This window comes from Lissotriton vulgaris, chromosome 12, assembly GCF_964263255.1.
Source record: "Lissotriton vulgaris chromosome 12, aLisVul1.2, whole genome shotgun sequence".
In the NCBI taxonomy this organism is placed as follows: domain Eukaryota; kingdom Metazoa; phylum Chordata; class Amphibia; order Caudata; family Salamandridae; genus Lissotriton; species Lissotriton vulgaris.
This window is the reverse complement of record NC_141700.1, coordinates 726,677,920-726,695,639: the sequence shown is the minus strand read 5'-3', so window position 1 is coordinate 726,695,639 and position 17,720 is coordinate 726,677,920. Positions and strand designations below refer to the sequence as shown.

The 17,720-nt window shown below is 47.4% G+C and overlaps 1 protein-coding gene across 1 annotated transcript in view; it reads right to left on the bottom strand.

Moving 5' to 3' along the window:
- Window positions 1–17,720, bottom strand: part of COPS6 (COP9 signalosome subunit 6) — a 96,565-nt gene that overhangs the window by 11,414 nt on the left and 67,431 nt on the right. Inside the window, exons 8-9 of the mRNA XM_086945987.1 lie at window positions 11,573–11,665; window positions 10,443–10,543 (exon numbers count right to left, since the gene is read on the bottom strand). Of these exons, the coding sequence (XP_086802113.1) occupies window positions 10,443–10,543; window positions 11,573–11,665 (194 nt within the window). The remainder of the gene's footprint in view (window positions 1–10,442; window positions 10,544–11,572; window positions 11,666–17,720) is intronic.

Sequence of the window (17,720 nt, the reverse complement as noted above, 5' to 3'; positions counted from 1 at the left end):
AGAGGGTAGTGCTAAGCATATAAATGAGACACACAAGAATAAACCAGAGACCAATTTAGAAAAATAAGTCATATTTTTATGTACATTTTGATACGAAGCAATTCATTATCAAGTAAGTACTTTTTTAAATATTTAATTTCACAGGTAAGCAAATAGTTCACTTAAATGCATCTTTCCGCAGCAATGCCTCCCTATGGGAGAAAAGACATATGTTGCATGCAGTTATTTAGGTCAGCGTCGGAGGTCTCCTTCAGGATTTAGAGATGTAGGGGGCCAAGGTGCAAAGTACCCACAGCAGTTACTCGTTAACTGCCCTGGGGCGTCCAGGTGCACAGGTGGTGGTCAGGTTGGTAGCTTTGTGCCTTACACAGGTGGAAAGAAGGGGAGCCAACTAGAAACAGGCTGCAGAGGGTGACTTGGAGACAAGACCGGGAGCCCCCAATGGAGGGCTCTGGTCACAAGGGAACCACATGGAAGCCTACAGTCCCCTAGACACCATATGGGAATATATGGACTGAAGCGCCCTTCAGACGCAGATCTCTTTTATATCAAGATGCTGTAAAGACTGCATCATGCTGATAAGGGTCGCCAACTCAGCAAGAACAGTTCCCCACAACAGTGCCATCAGAAGGCCACTTTGTAGGCAGGTCCACATAATTTCAATGAGCACCCGAGGTAGCACCTCAAATAGTATCTAGAAGCAGAAAGCCTTGGGTAACATCATTCACACCCTCTAAGAAACAACACTCCAGAAATGAACTGACAACATGCAGCAGGCCAATTAAGCTGGGGAGCACTGGCCCATCCGTTCGCTCCCACCAAGGGCATTCCATTCTAGGTTGTATTTGGCACCACAGCCATGGCACGGTTGCTGAGTCGCTTCCCCTCTGCTCTGGTTACAAATGAGAAATTTGAGAGCATGTTAGACATATGTGGATGCACTACTGATTATGTAGGGCGCAGTCTCTATACTTTAGGATCTCTTCTGCCGAATTGCCCCTCAATACTGGTAGCCTTCTCATAGCTCTGAAGTAGGAGCCCAAATAGAAAACACAGGTTGTTTTCTCTATGATTCAAAGCTCCCACAACACTTTCTCACTGATTTAGTGAAAAATTGCAAGAATAGAGTGAAGCGAAACGAAATGTATTTAGCTACCAAATAGGAAGGCCTCATGAATGAGCCAAGGAGAGGTTGAACAGAAAATGTACCAGATGATTAAAAAGATGGTAAAACTAAGGGATAAGTGTAACAGAAAATGAGGGGGCAGAACTGGTATCTGCCTCCTTTTGAAAGCAGGCAAGCTCAGAATTGGAGATGGGGAGACAATGGATGATTCCAACTGTGAAGTGAGAATGGGTACTGTATAGTAGCTATTTTTTTTTCTCTAACACTTGCCCTATGTGGGGAATTGTAACGCTTAGCCACACAGATAGCAAGCTAGTTTAAGGTGCGTGGTGGAAAGGTGTGGCTTTTGTTTTGAGCACATGAGGCACAGTATGTGCGCGCTGACCACAGAGGTGTGGTTATTACATTATGGGACACAGCACCAGGCAGTGTGATAGGTGAGGTTATGTGAGCGAGAAAGACATGCCAACTATAATTATAAGAAGGATTACTCAAGGTCAGCCGCAGGGTTACTGGGATACTAGAGTGCCTGTACACCAAAAAGGTGGATAATCATAGAAGGCACAGTAATCTATATGGTGACATGCTCCAAACAGAGGTTCTGTTAATTGAGAAAGGATAATGTTACTTACCCAGTAAGCATGCAGAGCTGTAGATTCACATGCTTTGCATACTCCTGGAATCTAGTGTTGGGTCCGTATGTTTGAAAGTTGTTTTTGTTCGCAGAAGTCTTTCCAGTCACAAGGTAGGCGACTCCTCCTTTCGGTGATAGTGTGCATGGGCATCGACTCCATTGTTAGATTGTTTTCCCGCAGAGGGTGAGAATGGAGTTACTCAGTAAAGAATAGCGATGTCCATGCGTATGTATACAGATTAAGAGAAATGCAACAGGTATATAGGTACCCGGGTAGGCGCATGTGAATCTACAGCTCTACATGCCAAGAACAGATGCTCACTGGGTAAGTAACATTATCCGTTCGAGGCATGAGCTGTAGGTCACATGCTTTGCATAGTCTATACAGGAGTCTTCTCCCAAAGCGGTGGCTAGCCTGTAGCTTTTGCAGTTGTCTGAAAGGGTGTTCTAAGTTCTGCCTGGCCCAAATTAGCTTGTTGTCTCACCAACACATCTACACAATAGCATCTGGTGAATGTGTGTGGTGTAGACCATGTTGCAGCTTTACAAATGTCAACTATGGGGAAGTTTCCTGAGAAAGCCATAGTAGCTCCTTTTTAGCCAGTGGAATGTGCTCTGGGGGGTATTGTTAAAGTTCTCTTTGCTTTTACATAACATGTTTGAATGCATTTAACAATCCATCTGGCAATACCTGACTTGGATATGGGATTGCCCTCGTGAGGTGGAGCAAAAGCAACAAAAAAGTTGTTTAGTTGTAGGAAATGACTTTATTCTTTCAATGTAATATAAAAGGGATCTTCGAACATCTAAGGTGTGTAGAGCTTGTTCTGCTACTGAATCTGGCTAAAGGAAGAATACAGGTAACTCAACCGATTGATTGCTGTGAAAGGCAGCAACTACCTTAGGTAGAAACATGGGGTTAGTATGAAGAACTACTTTGTATCTGTGAAGTTGGAAAAGAGGTTCTTCTATGGTTTGTACCTGTAGTCCACCCACTCTCCTCAGTGAAATAATTGTTATGAGGAAAGTGATTTTCCAGTAGAGAAAATGCAGTTAAAATGTATGCATGGGTTCAAAAGGTGGGCCCATTAATCGTGAGGACTATATTAGGATTCCACACTGGGACTCTTAAGTTCTACCATAAAAGCTTTGATTATTGGCACTCCAAAGGGAGATACGTGTTGACTATTTTGTAGATACACAGCTATTGCAGCGAGATGTAGGCGGATAGAGGTGTAAGCCAACTCTGACCGCTGCAAGTGTATCAGATAAATGATATTTTGTATTGAAGTATCAAGAGAATTGATGTTATTGCAATAGATAACAAAATGTTTCCTTTTAGCTGCATAACAGGCTCTTGTAGTAGGCCTTCTGGCCTCTTTGATGATGTTCATACAGTCTGGTGGGATATTTAGATATCCAAACTTTATGATTTCATGAGCCAGATTGCGAGGTGGAGTTGTTTGGGATCTGGGTGTCCGATTTCTCCCTGGATTTGTGTGAGGAGATTGGAAGTGAGGTGCAGTTTTTGATGTGGAACTAGTGACCGCTCTGTAGGAGAGTGGGGTCTGCAATCCTATGGTCACCCCCGATTTTTGCTTTTTGCTTCACTGGTTTACGACTTTCCCTGGCTGTGGGCCTGCCAATCAGACCCACAGCCTAGCTGTTCTCTCTCTAAATTGACAAGCATGTACCTTAGGTGCATTTACCAATTGGTACTGGGCCACCTTATCAGTCCCTGTACAGCATACCTTAGGTATCCAGGGCATAGGTGTACCCAGGGCCTACCAGGGGCTGCAGCATGTATTATGCCACCCCTGGCTGGCCATCCAAATATGACAACTGGCTGCACGACAGCTGGGGCAAGGTGGTGTAATCACCCTTTGCTTTAGGTATAGTATCTCTATACCTAACCCTAAAATGGACACATATATTCCTATCAGTCCCTCATATGGCAGGCCTTATCAATCCTGAAGGCAGAGTGCTTGGAATTATGTGAGATGGTGCTCTGGCATGAGCTGAGCCCGTTTGCAGCTTGCGGAACCAAGTCCTAATAGCTGTTCCATGATAACGCTATACCATATACTCTTAAGTGCATTATGAACCTTGGTCAAATGCTAACTTTGGCATAGCATTATCAAAACATGTCGAGTAAGGTGTCATACGAATTGGAATACTAACCCCTCGCCAATTCTTGCGACGGGGTTAGCATTCCACCCTTCTAGAGTGACACGACATGTATGTAACTGTGAACCCCGGTTAAAGTTAACTCGAGCCTCAGCATCACAAAATGGATGCTGCCACCACAGACACAAGTCTGACCTCCTGCTGCTGGGAGTCCTTCCAGCGAGGGAGGCTCGGACAAAGGGTTTCCTGCCTTGGGAGGTGCTAGCACCACCCCAGACAGGATTTTGTGTATTAGGTAGGACAGGGCTCAAAGGAATGAGACATGCCTGGGGCACACAAGGTGCCCCGTGCATACACCGGTCAGACCCAGTTCCTGGGGCACTCCAGCCCCAGAGCTGGCGCAAGACCGGACAAAGGAAAGGGGGTGTAACCACCCCCATTCCTGGTCCCACCCAGAGGAGGGACCTAGTCGTAGTGCAGCCCCCTTTAGCCGGATAAAGGTAGGAGCTGGTCCCATTCCAAATTAGATTATCCTGATCAACTTCACAAGAAGAAACTCTGGACCTCGACGTTCTGCTCCACAGAAGACAGAAGGAATCTCCCTTGGGGGCAAGGAGTGTCCACACTGCATCTGCAGGCACCATCAGTGTACCGCGACTTCCCTTTGTCGTCTTCCTGCAAAGGATCCAGACTTCAGAGCCCGACGAGACCCGGATTCCCAGACCTCTCCGACCTCTACCTACAACTTCAGTACAGCTGAGACCCGTGGGTGCGACGAGGCACGTGGGACCGGCCATCTTGAAAGCAGCAGCACTTCACTCCAGCACGACTGGAAGGTATCCTCATCCAAGTGCTCTGGGGACTGAGAAGCCCCGACCCAGAGCAGCTCCTGCACCGAAGATCAGCCCTCCAGCATCCACGAGATCTGCGTGGGGCCCTTCTGCTTGCCTGCTGCTCGACGCGTTGTCTGGTCACTTGCCGGCTGGCTTGTGGCCTCCTAGACGACGAACACCGACAACTTTGCTGCTGGTCTGGTTGCTCCAGACTGGCTCTTGCTCCCTTCCAAAAGAGGAGCACCCCAGACCCTCCTGGTCCACTTCAGAAGCTGTTTCCACTCACCGCGTGGGTTGCCTTTGCCAAGGCCTGTTGAACCCGAATCTGGAGACGACACCGCCGACAGCGAGAGCTGCGTGGGACAGCTCGTGCCTCCATCCTGGTCGTCGAAGACACCGCCTGGTCCACGTGGCTGCTGAGACAAGCGTCCACCTTCACCTGATCGCGACAATGACATCTGGTTCCACTCCAGTCACTGGCTAGTGACTTTGAACATTGTCCCCTCTGCTTTCAGGTTCCTCTCTTCACCAATCCACCCTTGGATTGCATCGGACATCTTCCTCCTGGTCGCCTGCAGCATCTTTCTTCAAGGCTCCATAGACTTGGACGCGGAAACCCGACACGACTTCGCACCTATGCACCCGCACGCAGCCTGTGGGTGAGGTAACACGAGCATTTCGGTGCTCAGGGGTAGCTTGACTCTCCTAGTGTCCAGTTCCATTGTCGTCTTTGTCCTATCTAGTCAGGAATGTCGGTACTCACCTATTCTTTAAACTGTACTGTCCATAGACGTTGGTACGCATCTCGCGTGTGAGATCACACTCTGCACACGCGCTCCGTGGGCCTCCTATTACTTACCTCAAGTTAGTATAGCGTGGTCCCAGCGATCCTACAACCTCTGGACAGCTCAATTCCTTTACTTGACTTTCACATTCCACTTACTTAGTATATGGTTTGTCGTGCCCCTAGGGCACCATTGTAAATTGTGCAACTTAAACGTATTTTTCCTAAGAGTTTGTCATGTGCTTTGTCCTCTGACCTCAAAGAGTTCAGAGGTGTATGTTAGTTAATAAATAACTGTTTATTTTCATAACAACCTGTGTGGTGTCCTTTTCATTTGTTATTCAAAGGTTATATGTGGTAAAACAGCTGGCTTCACATGCCATAAAGAGTTTAGCCTGAAGACTGCTTTTGTCCACGCTACTAGGATAGCTGGTCTATAAGTTGACTTACAACCAATCACCATAAGGGTTGTTTGGACTGATACAAGGTGATCACTAGAACTAGTGAGCATCATATATCAGGCCAACTTCTCACCGCTCCAACAGGGTTGTGAACCAAGGTTGACAGGCACATGTGGGAGCTACTAGGATCAGTGTGAAGGATGTTTGCCTGAGCTTTTTGCTGTGGACTCCACAGGCCTTGCACTGTATGATATTGGAAATGAGCCTCCAACCAGTGAGGGACGTATCCGCTGTTAGCATGGTCTGTGGAACTGGGTCTATGAAGGTCCATCCTTTTGATAAATGCTGCCATCCTTTTGATAAATGCTGTGGGTTCCACCACTGCAGAGAGTGAGGGGTACGGCTGTTTACCAACGCTAGATTGGGTAAAAGACCCTGTGATTGGTTCCACTGACTTGCTAAGTATTCCTGAAGGGGATGCATGTGAAGCCTGGCATGGGGAACAATCATGATGCAAGAGGCCATCATTCCCAACTGCTGCAAATACAGTTGAGCTGGTAGTGAGTGATTGGGCTGAAACAGGAAAATTAGAGCTAGAATATTGCGAATTCTGGCTGCATTGGGGAGGGCTAGAGCTCTTTTGAGTATCTAAAGTGGCTCCTAGATGGTCTTGAGTGTTGAAAGGTTAAAGATGCGATTGCAACACATTGACTGTGAAGCACAGTTGGTGCAGTAACTGCAGGGTTCTGTGAGTGTGTTGGAGACAATTTGGATACGTGCTGGCTTTGATGAGTCAGTCGTCCAAGTAGGGGAAGACATGAATGTGTTTTCTTCTTAGATGAGCAGCGACTACTGCCACTTTGTAAACACACTGGGAGCAGTGGTGACTCCGATCGGGAGTACTTTGAACTGGTAATGATGTCCCACTACCACAAATCTGGGAAATGTGTGTTGAGCAGGATGTATTGCAATGTGGAAGTATGGGTTCTTTAAGTTTAGAGTAGACAGAAAGTCACCCTGTTGTAGGAGAGGGAGCACTTGAAGCGTTAACATGTGAAAATGGTCTGATTCTATGTAAGATTGAATTTCCTAAGGTCCAAAATAGGTCTGAGAGAACCGTCCTTTTTGGGTATGAGAAAGTAGAGGGAGTATACGCCCGACCCATGGTATCCTAGTGGTACAGGCTCTATCGCTCCCATTAAAAGGAGACTGGACCTCTTGGTTGAGGAGGTGCAAATGGTCTGGTGACTGAACGTGGAGGAATGTTTGAAGGATTGTTGATAAACTCCAGGCAATAACCAGAACCGATTATTTCCAGCACCCACTTGTCTGTAGTTATTGAATGCCAGACCGGTAGGAAGTGTGAAAGCCACCGCCAGACAGGTGTTAAATGGTCAGGGGGAGTGTAGGCAATTCACTGTTTGTTATTGGAGGGGGGGGGGGGGCGTGTTTTGGCACCTCTACCTCTACCCTTGCCATTGTTGCCTCTGTAACCCCCTCTGTAGAAACCCTTCGAAGCAGAGGGCTGATTGTTGCCTTTGTAGGTTATAGAGGCAATGTCTGAAGAGGTAATATTGGACTTGCCACGACAGAAGGAGCGCTGAAATGAACCACTGCCTGAAGGTGACGGAAGGGTTCCCATTGATTTTGCCACCTCTGTCTTTTTTCATTTTTTTTTTTTTTAGGACATGTCTACTACAGGCCCAAAGGAGGTGTTGCTTGTCAAATGGTGTATTAAGAATAGAGGCTTGAACCTCTGTTTTAAACCCTGAAATTCGTAACCAGGCATGCCTTCTTAAGAGAACGCTGGTGTTGACGGCTCTAGTCGCAGTGTCAGCAGCATCTAAAGCCCATCTATTGGAATTGCTTGAGATGAGCCGACAATCCCGTGAACAGGGGCTTGATCTCTGCGGCCTGCGAGGTGGCTCGAGGGACGAGGCAGTGGTGCCCTTTGTCCCCTCTGCTGTTTGCCCTGGCGGTGGAACCCATGGCTGCCCATGCTAGGACTGGGAGATTCTATTCGGGGCTGATGGTGGAGGGGCAGGTGCAGCACATAGCGCTGTACGCAGACGATCTGCTCCTGTTCCTGGCCAACTCGGCAGAAGCACTACGGGGAGCGAAGGACTTGCTGGAAACTTTGGGGAAAATTGCGGGACTCCATGTGAATTGGGCCAAGTCATGCTTGTTCCCCACCAAATCAGGCAGGATGGATCTACAGAGTGCAGAAGGGGTCCCATGGTAAGCCCACTGTTTGCCTTATTTAGAAACCCGGCTCTACCATGACTGAGGACTTTTTGGAAGGCAACGTGGGGCGAGCGATACGCAGTGCCAAGACTTGTTTCGATTTTTGGGGGACTCTTCCTTTATCCGTGGCCGGCAGAGTTGCCTTGGTGAAGATGGTCACCCTCCCAAAGTTCCTATTACTTTGGGATGCTCCCCGTTTGGATACCGAGTAGGTTGTTTGCGCAGCTCAACACCTTGATCACAGAGTTCTTATGGGGGCCCGGGGGAAGGAGGGTTGCCCTGGTCACTGTGCAACAGCCCAGGGTGGAAGGGGGGCCTTGCGCTGCTGGACCTCGAGGCCTATTATCCTGCGGTGCAGCTTCAATGGTTCACAAAATGGGTGGTGGGTCGCATACGGCAACCGGAGGAAGTTGAGTGGGCAGATCAGAGTTGGCGCCTGTTGTCCTGTGTACTGTTGCAGGCGCCGCTGAGAGATCGGGAAATGCCACTGCATCTGTGTGTGGTGCAACTGTGCTGGACGCGACTGACCAGGTGGGCGCGCGTCCGTGTCCCGTATGCACCCGTATTCCGCTGGTGATGTGAGAGGTGCTACTCCATGGAGGCTCTGGAGCAAGCTGTGAACCTCTGAGGAGGCAGGGGTCATTGCCATCGGGGACCTCTACGAGGATGGAAACCTCCTTCCTTTCAATGACCTCATGGAGCATCATTAACTCCAGGCGGGGAGGGACGGAGGAGCCTAACCTGTCTATCGCTGGTCAATACATAGTGATGGCAGCGGGAACTATTAAAGCAGTGACCTGTCTTTACCGGAGGATTACCCAGGACTTGCGCCAACCGCAGATAGCGCTACGCATTAAATGGGAAGCGGATGTGGGGATACCCATTGCAGAGAAACCATGGGGGGGGGGGGGGGGGGGGGGGGGGGGAAGGTTGTTGCGAGAGCATGGAAAAGCACTCAGAAAGGTAAGATCAACAGCTATTTTGGGGCGTCGACCGCAAGCCCCCGCTGTGCCCTAGAGGGGGCAGGGTTTATGCGCGTTTCGGGACTGCCCACAGTTGAAGGACTACTGGCGAGGGGCGACGACTACTTTGACAACTGTGACGGAGAGGGCGATAGCCATAACGCTAGGGGTTTGTTTGCTCCATTGGTTTCCACACACTAAGACCAAGGTCACCAGCAAGTTCATTGATTTGGGGCTGGTCGTAGCAAAAAGGGAACTTACTACCCAATGGAAGGCGCGCAGTGGGCCTACTCTTATGCGCTGGCGAAGGGAGTTTGAGAAGTGGGCAGAGAGTGAAGGGAACTGCAGGCTCCGCCAGGCTAAGCGCACTGAGAGTGAGAAATCAATGGAAATGGCTTGGGCGTGGGTGGCGCGCGTGGAACTAGTTAAGCACCCAATTGAAGATGGCGAGAAGGCTAATGTAGAAGTTCTTAACTTTAAACATTTTTCTGTTACCAGACTGTAGAGTCTCTAGAGCACCAGCATTAGATTTTTATTCTTTTATATGTGCCTTCAATATTTGTGTGCAAGCCTTGGCATTTCATTTTTAACCATATTCTTTCTTAGATGTAAATGTTGTGTTCCATTTCATGCACCTTGTAATTCAATTCTTTAATATATTACTTCAATATTTGTGATACTTGCAGTTTAACTAATTTCTCCCACTAGCTTTTTAGTGGCAGGCTGTTGCATCTTATGCCGCTTTTACTTTGCCAACTAACAATAACATTACAGTTCGCACTCACACTACAATACATGCAACTATTTATATATATACAAACATTCACTACACTTCAAACACAGTCGTACAGCTCACATAATATTTACAATGCCAATAACTCAAACTCACAAATGTGAGACCGATTGCATCGCAAATGCTGGTTCTTTACATCTTGTGTTTTCTGTTTCTTCCTCTACAGCCCTGCCTCGTCAAGCAGGCTTGGCAAAACAGCTCGAATCCTGCTTTCTTTTAAAGTGTGCTTTGCTTTGGTAATGCGCCTAGTGCGAGGGCACGACGAGGGACTAGGAGGAATGCAGCTGGGGCATGGGACCTCAGTTGGCCCTACCCTAGTGACCTCCCCTAACCTCCCTGTCCATTTTGCATTGCAAGGATTAACAAATCAGCTTTTTTTAGCAATCCTTCTGCACTCTAAACATGCACAAGATATCTCTAGGTCTCTTTTTCCTGAAACTTCTTCTTAGTCACTTCAAAACCATGCAACCACAAAAGGGCCCTGGTTCCGCCTGCAAAGTCAGCCTAAGGCCATTGTACCGAATAGGAGTATACTTACATCGTAGAAGTCAGTCTTGAATTTGTCAGTGCTCAGCACAGGAAGGCAGTGACAGAGGGCATAAGCCTCCCGAAGGATCTCATGGTTAAAAGGCACCTCACCTGGCAGCAGGGGAAGAACACAACGTTAGGCTGAGGGAGGGGAAAAACAGGGACAGGCAGAAGAAACAAGCTACGACATGAGAACTAGAGGAAGGCTGTGAAAGTACCTGCTAGTAACACTTATATAACTAATTTCAGATAGAGAATAAAATACAATTAAAAGGAGAGTTAAAATATTAACCAAAAAGAGAATAGAAAGAAATCTGTAGAGTGAAGCTCAGTTATAAAATACAAACACAGTGCTTTAACATGGGAAAACTTTGGGCTACCCAGGTTTCCCAAATAGCCCAAAGAGCTGCAGCTAGCCAATTGCTACACTGAATAGATGGTCAGTCAGGATGGTTGAACCGCAGATAACTGAATCCAATTGGTAGAAGGTAGTCAATAATAACGGATAATTAACCATCCTTCTTGTCAGACTGTCCTTGACTGTATCAACGATCTAGCAATGTTGAAGTGGTTCGAAGCCTGTTGTAGAATAGTGCAGTGATTTTTCTCTAGCTGTGGGAGTAGAAGCAGATTTTACTGCCATGCATCTACATTCCATGGACAGAAAAATAACTACAATCACCAATCTATCTTCCCCATTACAATCAAGATACACCTCTAACTGGCTCCAGATTTGATTTTCTTCTGTGTAGATTCATGGGGGAAAACTTTGAGTGATAAGAAAAGTTGGGAATGAACAGTGGTTTGGCATTTCCCTGAACTCCCTTGTGTATTTATTTGTACAGTCTAGTTATGCTAGTCTCCACAGTCAGAGATTCTCCCATATAGCCTTCCAGGCTTGATAGAACAGTGGTTAGCTACATAATTTAAATTATTTTGACCATCTATTCCATGCGGTCATATCACTGGATAAGACCTATGGTAAGAGGTAGATGGTTAAAAGAGAGGATGTCTCAAACATGTCGAGAGATGCTACAGGAAAGGTGGTTATAACATTTACAGGAGAAATTTGTGCTTTGAAGTCTACGTTCAGTCCATAATGGAGAGGGAGTGGAAGGCTTGGTGGAGGGTCGCACGTACCTGCTTCCGAGGCCTTCACGTACTCTAGGATGAGCTTTACGCGACTGTGGAGCATCTTGATTGCGCTGTGCTGGGCTATTAGGTGCTCTGCCACTGGAAAAGATGGGGGAAAGTTGTGAGTACAAAGAGCAGAAGGGAGAACAGGAGAAGTGAGCAGCAAGTGAAGAAAGAAGTGCATCTAGATATTTCAAGCACAGGGGACAGAAGGGGGGTGGTTGTGGGGGAGCACACAAAGAGGGAAAGTTGGGGAGAAGGAGGAACATCCATACCCACAGAATTAAGCTTGTAGTTAACAATGATAAAGACAGGCTGAGAGGAGAGAGAGCTTGTAGGGGAGGTCATATTGAAAGAGGAAAGAAGAACTGTCCCAGAGAGATAAAATCAACTTCTGCCAGCATGGGACCTAGTGTTACAAATAACCAAATATGCCTCACCACGCGGAAGCTGTAAAAAGTACTCTGGATCCACTAGTAGTCAGAATTATTTTCTACAATCTTAATCTACAAAAAAACAAGCTAAAAACAGAGGGCATAAGCCACAGGAAACCCAAATGTATTCACCCAAGTCCATAGTTGCACACACAAAGTGGCTAAATAAAAATGCTTAAACATTATACCAATGATAAATATTTTGCAATTTGATCTTACGGAGAGGATGGCAGACTGTACAGTAGCTGTGCCTTCTTAACTGCTTTACTGATGGGCAACAGCTGTACAAAGGCTCATTAGGCGGTAGCGGTTTGAAGTAAACTAACAGCAAGCTCTTTTGAAACTTGGTATCAAAATACAGAATGTGAAAAACACGGTATGTGCAATCGGGATTAGTTACTTACCTGTAATCCTAGTTCTCACCCAGGGGTATACTCAAAGTCACGGCGCGGACAGCACAATCCCCACACTTAACACTCCCAACTTATTCCAGCACCAGAATCACACGCATTCTGACAATTCCCCCCTTTTATCCCCCCCCATTCTCAGTCCTCACTACCCACCAATCTACTGCGCAGAACGTACTCCCTCTCTTAATTTAACGCCCCTTCCCATTAACAGGATCATCTCCACTCACACTCCCCCTCCTACTCTCAGCCCCTACTATCCTCCTTCCAACACAGCTACCAGTCTCCCAGCCTACACGCTGTCCCCCACGCCTACCACCAATGCCCCCGCCCATAACATCAATTTCCTCCCTATCCCATCCACTCCCCAACAGTCCAGAACCTCTCACCTCCCTAACCCTATCCCACGCTCCAACACAACGCAGACCTGCCTGAACACCAGCCCTCCCCCTCGCCTGCACACGAGCTCCCTGGCCAGCCAATCACCCCTGACTGCCACCCTCACCCCCACCACCTACCTTACGATGGAACTCATCATGGCCACCCTCACTCAGATCAAAGAAGACATCCAGGACATCAAAGAACGACTCTCCACATGTCCTACACACCACCCAGCCACCTCCACCCCCCATCCCAGCCTACCTCCTTCCCCCCCGGCGGTCCCCCACCCTCACCACGCCCCACACCAGGCTTCAAACCCTGCTCATAGGCGCAGCAATTCCCGTAGTCCTCAGCATCGCCCCTGCAACGCCTCACACGTCCACACCTCCCCGCCAAATGTGTCCCCCACCTCTCAGGCCAACTCTCGCACTCAGCTATGCCCCAAGCTGACATCAATCCCAGCTCTTAATCGCAACAATCGCCCTCGCCGCACCCACAACTCTTCTTCTGACCTCGACACACTCACCCTTCTCCGCTCCTATGAACCAGCCCCCCAAACTCACACAAGCACCCCACACCGCAACATTCCCACGATACACCCAAATCCCCTTAGACCACCCACATCAAACAGCAGAGCCTCCATCCCCACTAACCTTAGAGAAGTCCCTCTCTCGCTAGAACAATCTAACACCCTCTACACACCCCGCATCAAATGCGCGCTTCTCAACTGCAGATCGGCGACGAAACACTCAGCAGCCATTGCTGAACTCCTCTTATCGCAGGACCTAGACCTAATCATCTTGACTGAAACGTGGCTAACTGAATCCTCGACACCCATAATGGACATTCTGGTTCCTCCCAACTTCCACATTATTAGGCACGACAGAACAGGCCAAATAGGTGGCGGAATCGCATGCATATACAAAAACAACCTCTCTGTTCAGAAAGTCAATTCCACATCCTTGCCATCCCCAACATCCTGTGAATACATCTGCCTCAACATCATCAGTGAGGGCAAACCGATATGCACTCTGCACAGCATATACCACCCACCCAGGGACAACCTCACCTTCTCCCAACAAATCATGGATATGATCTCAACCAATTCCGGTCGCCAGCTCACCCAAATATACCTTGGTGACTTCAACCTCCACTGGAATGACAGCAGCGACGCAGTGGTAAACAGTCTAAAAAATTTCCTCGATGCCCTGAACCTCACCCAAATATGCAACAGTCCGACCCATGAGAAAGGCTCCATCATCGACCTGATCATCTCCAAGGAGCAATCTATCCAACTTGAATCCATCCAACCTTGTGACTGGTCGGATCACCACATTATCACATTCTTTATCAACGAAAAAATCAAAGTCAACCCGGTGCAGCTCTCCAAGCCCAAGGTCTGGAAAAGAAACACGAAAAAGCTCAACCCTGGCTCTCTGCCCCCTAACAGCTGCAATCTCCTACTCCCTCCTGCAGGCGCCTCGGACGTCCAAACCTTGACTGACCACTATCTCAACACTATGACTTCGATAATCAATGAGGCTGCACCTATGCAACTAAAAAGAGTCGCCACTAAAATCTCCAAACCATGGTACGACGGGAGTCTCAACGAAGATAGAAGAGACATGCGAATGGCAGAACGGGCCTGGAGATCAGCCCCCTCTGCAGTGCACCTAAAAGAGTTGAAGAAGAAGAGAAACGCCTACTTCAGGAAAATAAAACGCTCAAAATCGGACTTCTTCCGCCTCCAACTTAACCAAGCAAAGAACCGCCCGAGAAAACTGTTTGAGCTAATCAAATCACAATCCAAAGAGCCACCACAACCACTCAACACTGGGAGTGTGGTACCCTCATGTGAAGACTTCGCTGCCTTCTTTACCCAAAAAACCGACAAAATAAAAAGCGATCTCCTCACTGACGCAAGCCTCTACTCCAAACCCAAATGCCCAGCACCCGTTGAACCAAAAAACAATGCGACATGGTCAACCTTTGACACATATTCGGAAGAAGAAATTGGCAAATTACTTAGCACCCTGAAACCTTCCAATCACCTCACGGACCCCCTCCCTGCCTTCGCAGTAAAAGACTTTACCCCACTGATTCTCCCTCTCTGGACTAAAATCATCAACAGCTCTCTCCAACAAGGAAGCATACCTGACTCCCTCAAAGTTGGTCAGGTCACACCTCTACTAAAGAAACCAACAGCCGACCCCGCGGATCTCAACAACTACCGTCCCATCACCAATATCCCCACTCTCGCCAAACTGCTGGAAAAATGTGCACAACTACAATTGACTAAACACATTGAACAATTCGATCTCCTCAACCCTCACCAATCAGGTTTCCGAGCAGGACACAGCACAGAAACGGCTATGACTCACATAATTGACGACGCACTTCAAATGCTAGACCAAAATGATACCTGCCTCCTCATCCTTCTCGATCTCTCCTCCGCATTCGACACCGTTAAACATGAGAATCTAACAGAACTACTAAACAAAAGAATGGGCTTATCTGGAACTGTCCTCAAATGGTTCACTTCCTTTCTCCGCAACAGGACGCAGAAATTCAAGAGCAACAACCTGATGTCCACGCCAGTACCTGTAACGCTAGGCGTCCCCCAAGGATCTTCTCTATCCCCAACCTTGTTCAACCTAGTCATGGAACCGCTCACCACTCTGCTACAAGAATCCAATGTACACTTTCACATGTATGCCGATGACACCCAACTCTACCTCAAACTGCAATCTCCCAATGACATCCTGCTCCTGAACTCAACGATCAGATGCACCCAATCCTGGCTTGCCGACAATCACCTCAAACTCAATGCCCTGAAAACAGAGTTCCTTCTGATCGCACCTCCATCGAAGATAACCACCACTCAACATTGGCTTAAACTCCTAACCGCACTCAATGTCCAACCCACCATCGTGGAATCAGCAAAATCTTTAGGCATAACACTCGACACCAATCTCAACATGCAGCAACATGTCAGCAAAGCTACTAAGGGAGCGAACTTCCAGATCAATACTTTGAGGAAACTTAAACCCTACCTCCCAGCCAAAGACTTCCAAACAGCGGTGCAAACACTAGTCATCCCACGAATTGAATACGGCATCACCTCCCTCTGCGGACTCCCACTAACTACAACTGCACCACTAAAAGCATCTCTAAATGCTGCAGCGAGACTTATCACGGGGTCAAAAAAGCACTCCCACATCACCCCTGACTTGAAATCCTTGAATTGGTTGCCGTTTGAAGCCAGAATACATTTGAAAATAGCCTGCATGACACACAAGGCTGTACACCTAAACTCACCCGGCTACCTTGCTCAGAAATTGACAATCTCTGGGGGAACCAGAAACACGAGAGGCGCAAACAATCTTCTGTTGAAACCTCGAAGATTCCGGAAGGAGAAAACATACAAGCGCTCTTTCTCAGGAATGGCGCCTAGGATTTGGAACTCACTCCCTCCCGAAACCAGGCTTCTCTCTTCCACTACACTCTTCAAAAAAGAAGTAAAAGCTATCCTCATGGCTAAATTCACCTGTACTACTATCTCGAACCCTATCAACACCCTGCGATGATCTTTATTACTTGCTTGACCACTTATCTATTTGTACGAGCTGTCTTATCACCCACTTGACTGCTTTGCAGCCACCCAATTGTATTATTTGTATTGTATGATCTACTGATTTACGTATTTGACTTTGTTCCCTCATGTTCCCTTCTGTACTCTGTGAACTATCGACCTACCTATTTGACTGTGTTCCCTCATGTGCTCTTCTATGTAAAGCGCTCTGATATCTGCAAAGATCTTGTTCGCGCTATATAAAACTCTGAAAATAAAATAAATAAATAAATAATCTATGAATAATCCCCACCCATGGGCGGGATCCTGGAACATACAGAAAATACATATATATACACCTATATATGCATATGTTAAAACATATGCAGCCTAAAACATTTCCACAATGGCCAAAATGCTGAAATTACATAGGTTTGCATTGTAGCACCTATACTCTCCCAACCCCTAAAGGAAGAAAGAGCAGTAAACACTTGTCATACAACAATGCTTTATTGCCATAGAGAAAACCTGGAATTGCAGGCATCTGCCAGTTGGCTGCAGTAGAGTATAAGGAAACAAAGAAAAACTGACACCTTACCTTTAAGGCATTAGAGTAGGGTACCGTGCCTTTAAGACCTGCAGGAGACCCCTTGCTCCCATGATGCACCACAGGTGGCAGTTAGGTCAGTTCTTTTTGGAGGTGCTGTCCAGTAATGCTCGTCCAGGGAGGTGGGTGGGTCGCTTAGGACTTTGATTAGTATACCCCTGTATGAGAACTAGGATTACAGGTAAGTAACTAATCCTTCTCATCCAGGGGATACTCATCAATAGTCATAATCTATGAATAGAGTAGCAAGCCCATACCCAAAGTCTCGCGGACGAGCAACAAATCTATACAACATGAATAAACATCACATTCAAATTGCAGTTTTGCAAACAAATTCCTCAAAGAGGCCAGCCCCACCTGGTATACATGAGACGATCCATCTAGAAATAGATCTTTTAGAGGCCGACAGACCAGTATTGGTTGAACCATAATTAACAATCAGCCTGTCCGACTGCTTAAGAGGAAGGGTTTTAGCAAGGAAGTGTGATAGTCTGATTGATGTGGAAATCCGAGACTACCTTGGTGAGGAAGCTCGGGTGAGTTCGAAGCACCACTCTGTTGGCATGGAAAACAATGTAAGGCTCCTTGCAGCACAAAGCCTGAATCTCACTCACACTGAGGGCTGAGGTGATGGCTACTAAGAAAGCAGCCTTCCAGGTCAAGTGTTGTAAAGATGCCTTATGAATAGGCTAGAAAGGAGCACCCATCAATTTGGTGAGGACAATGTTAAGCTCCCAGGGAGGAGAGGGGGACC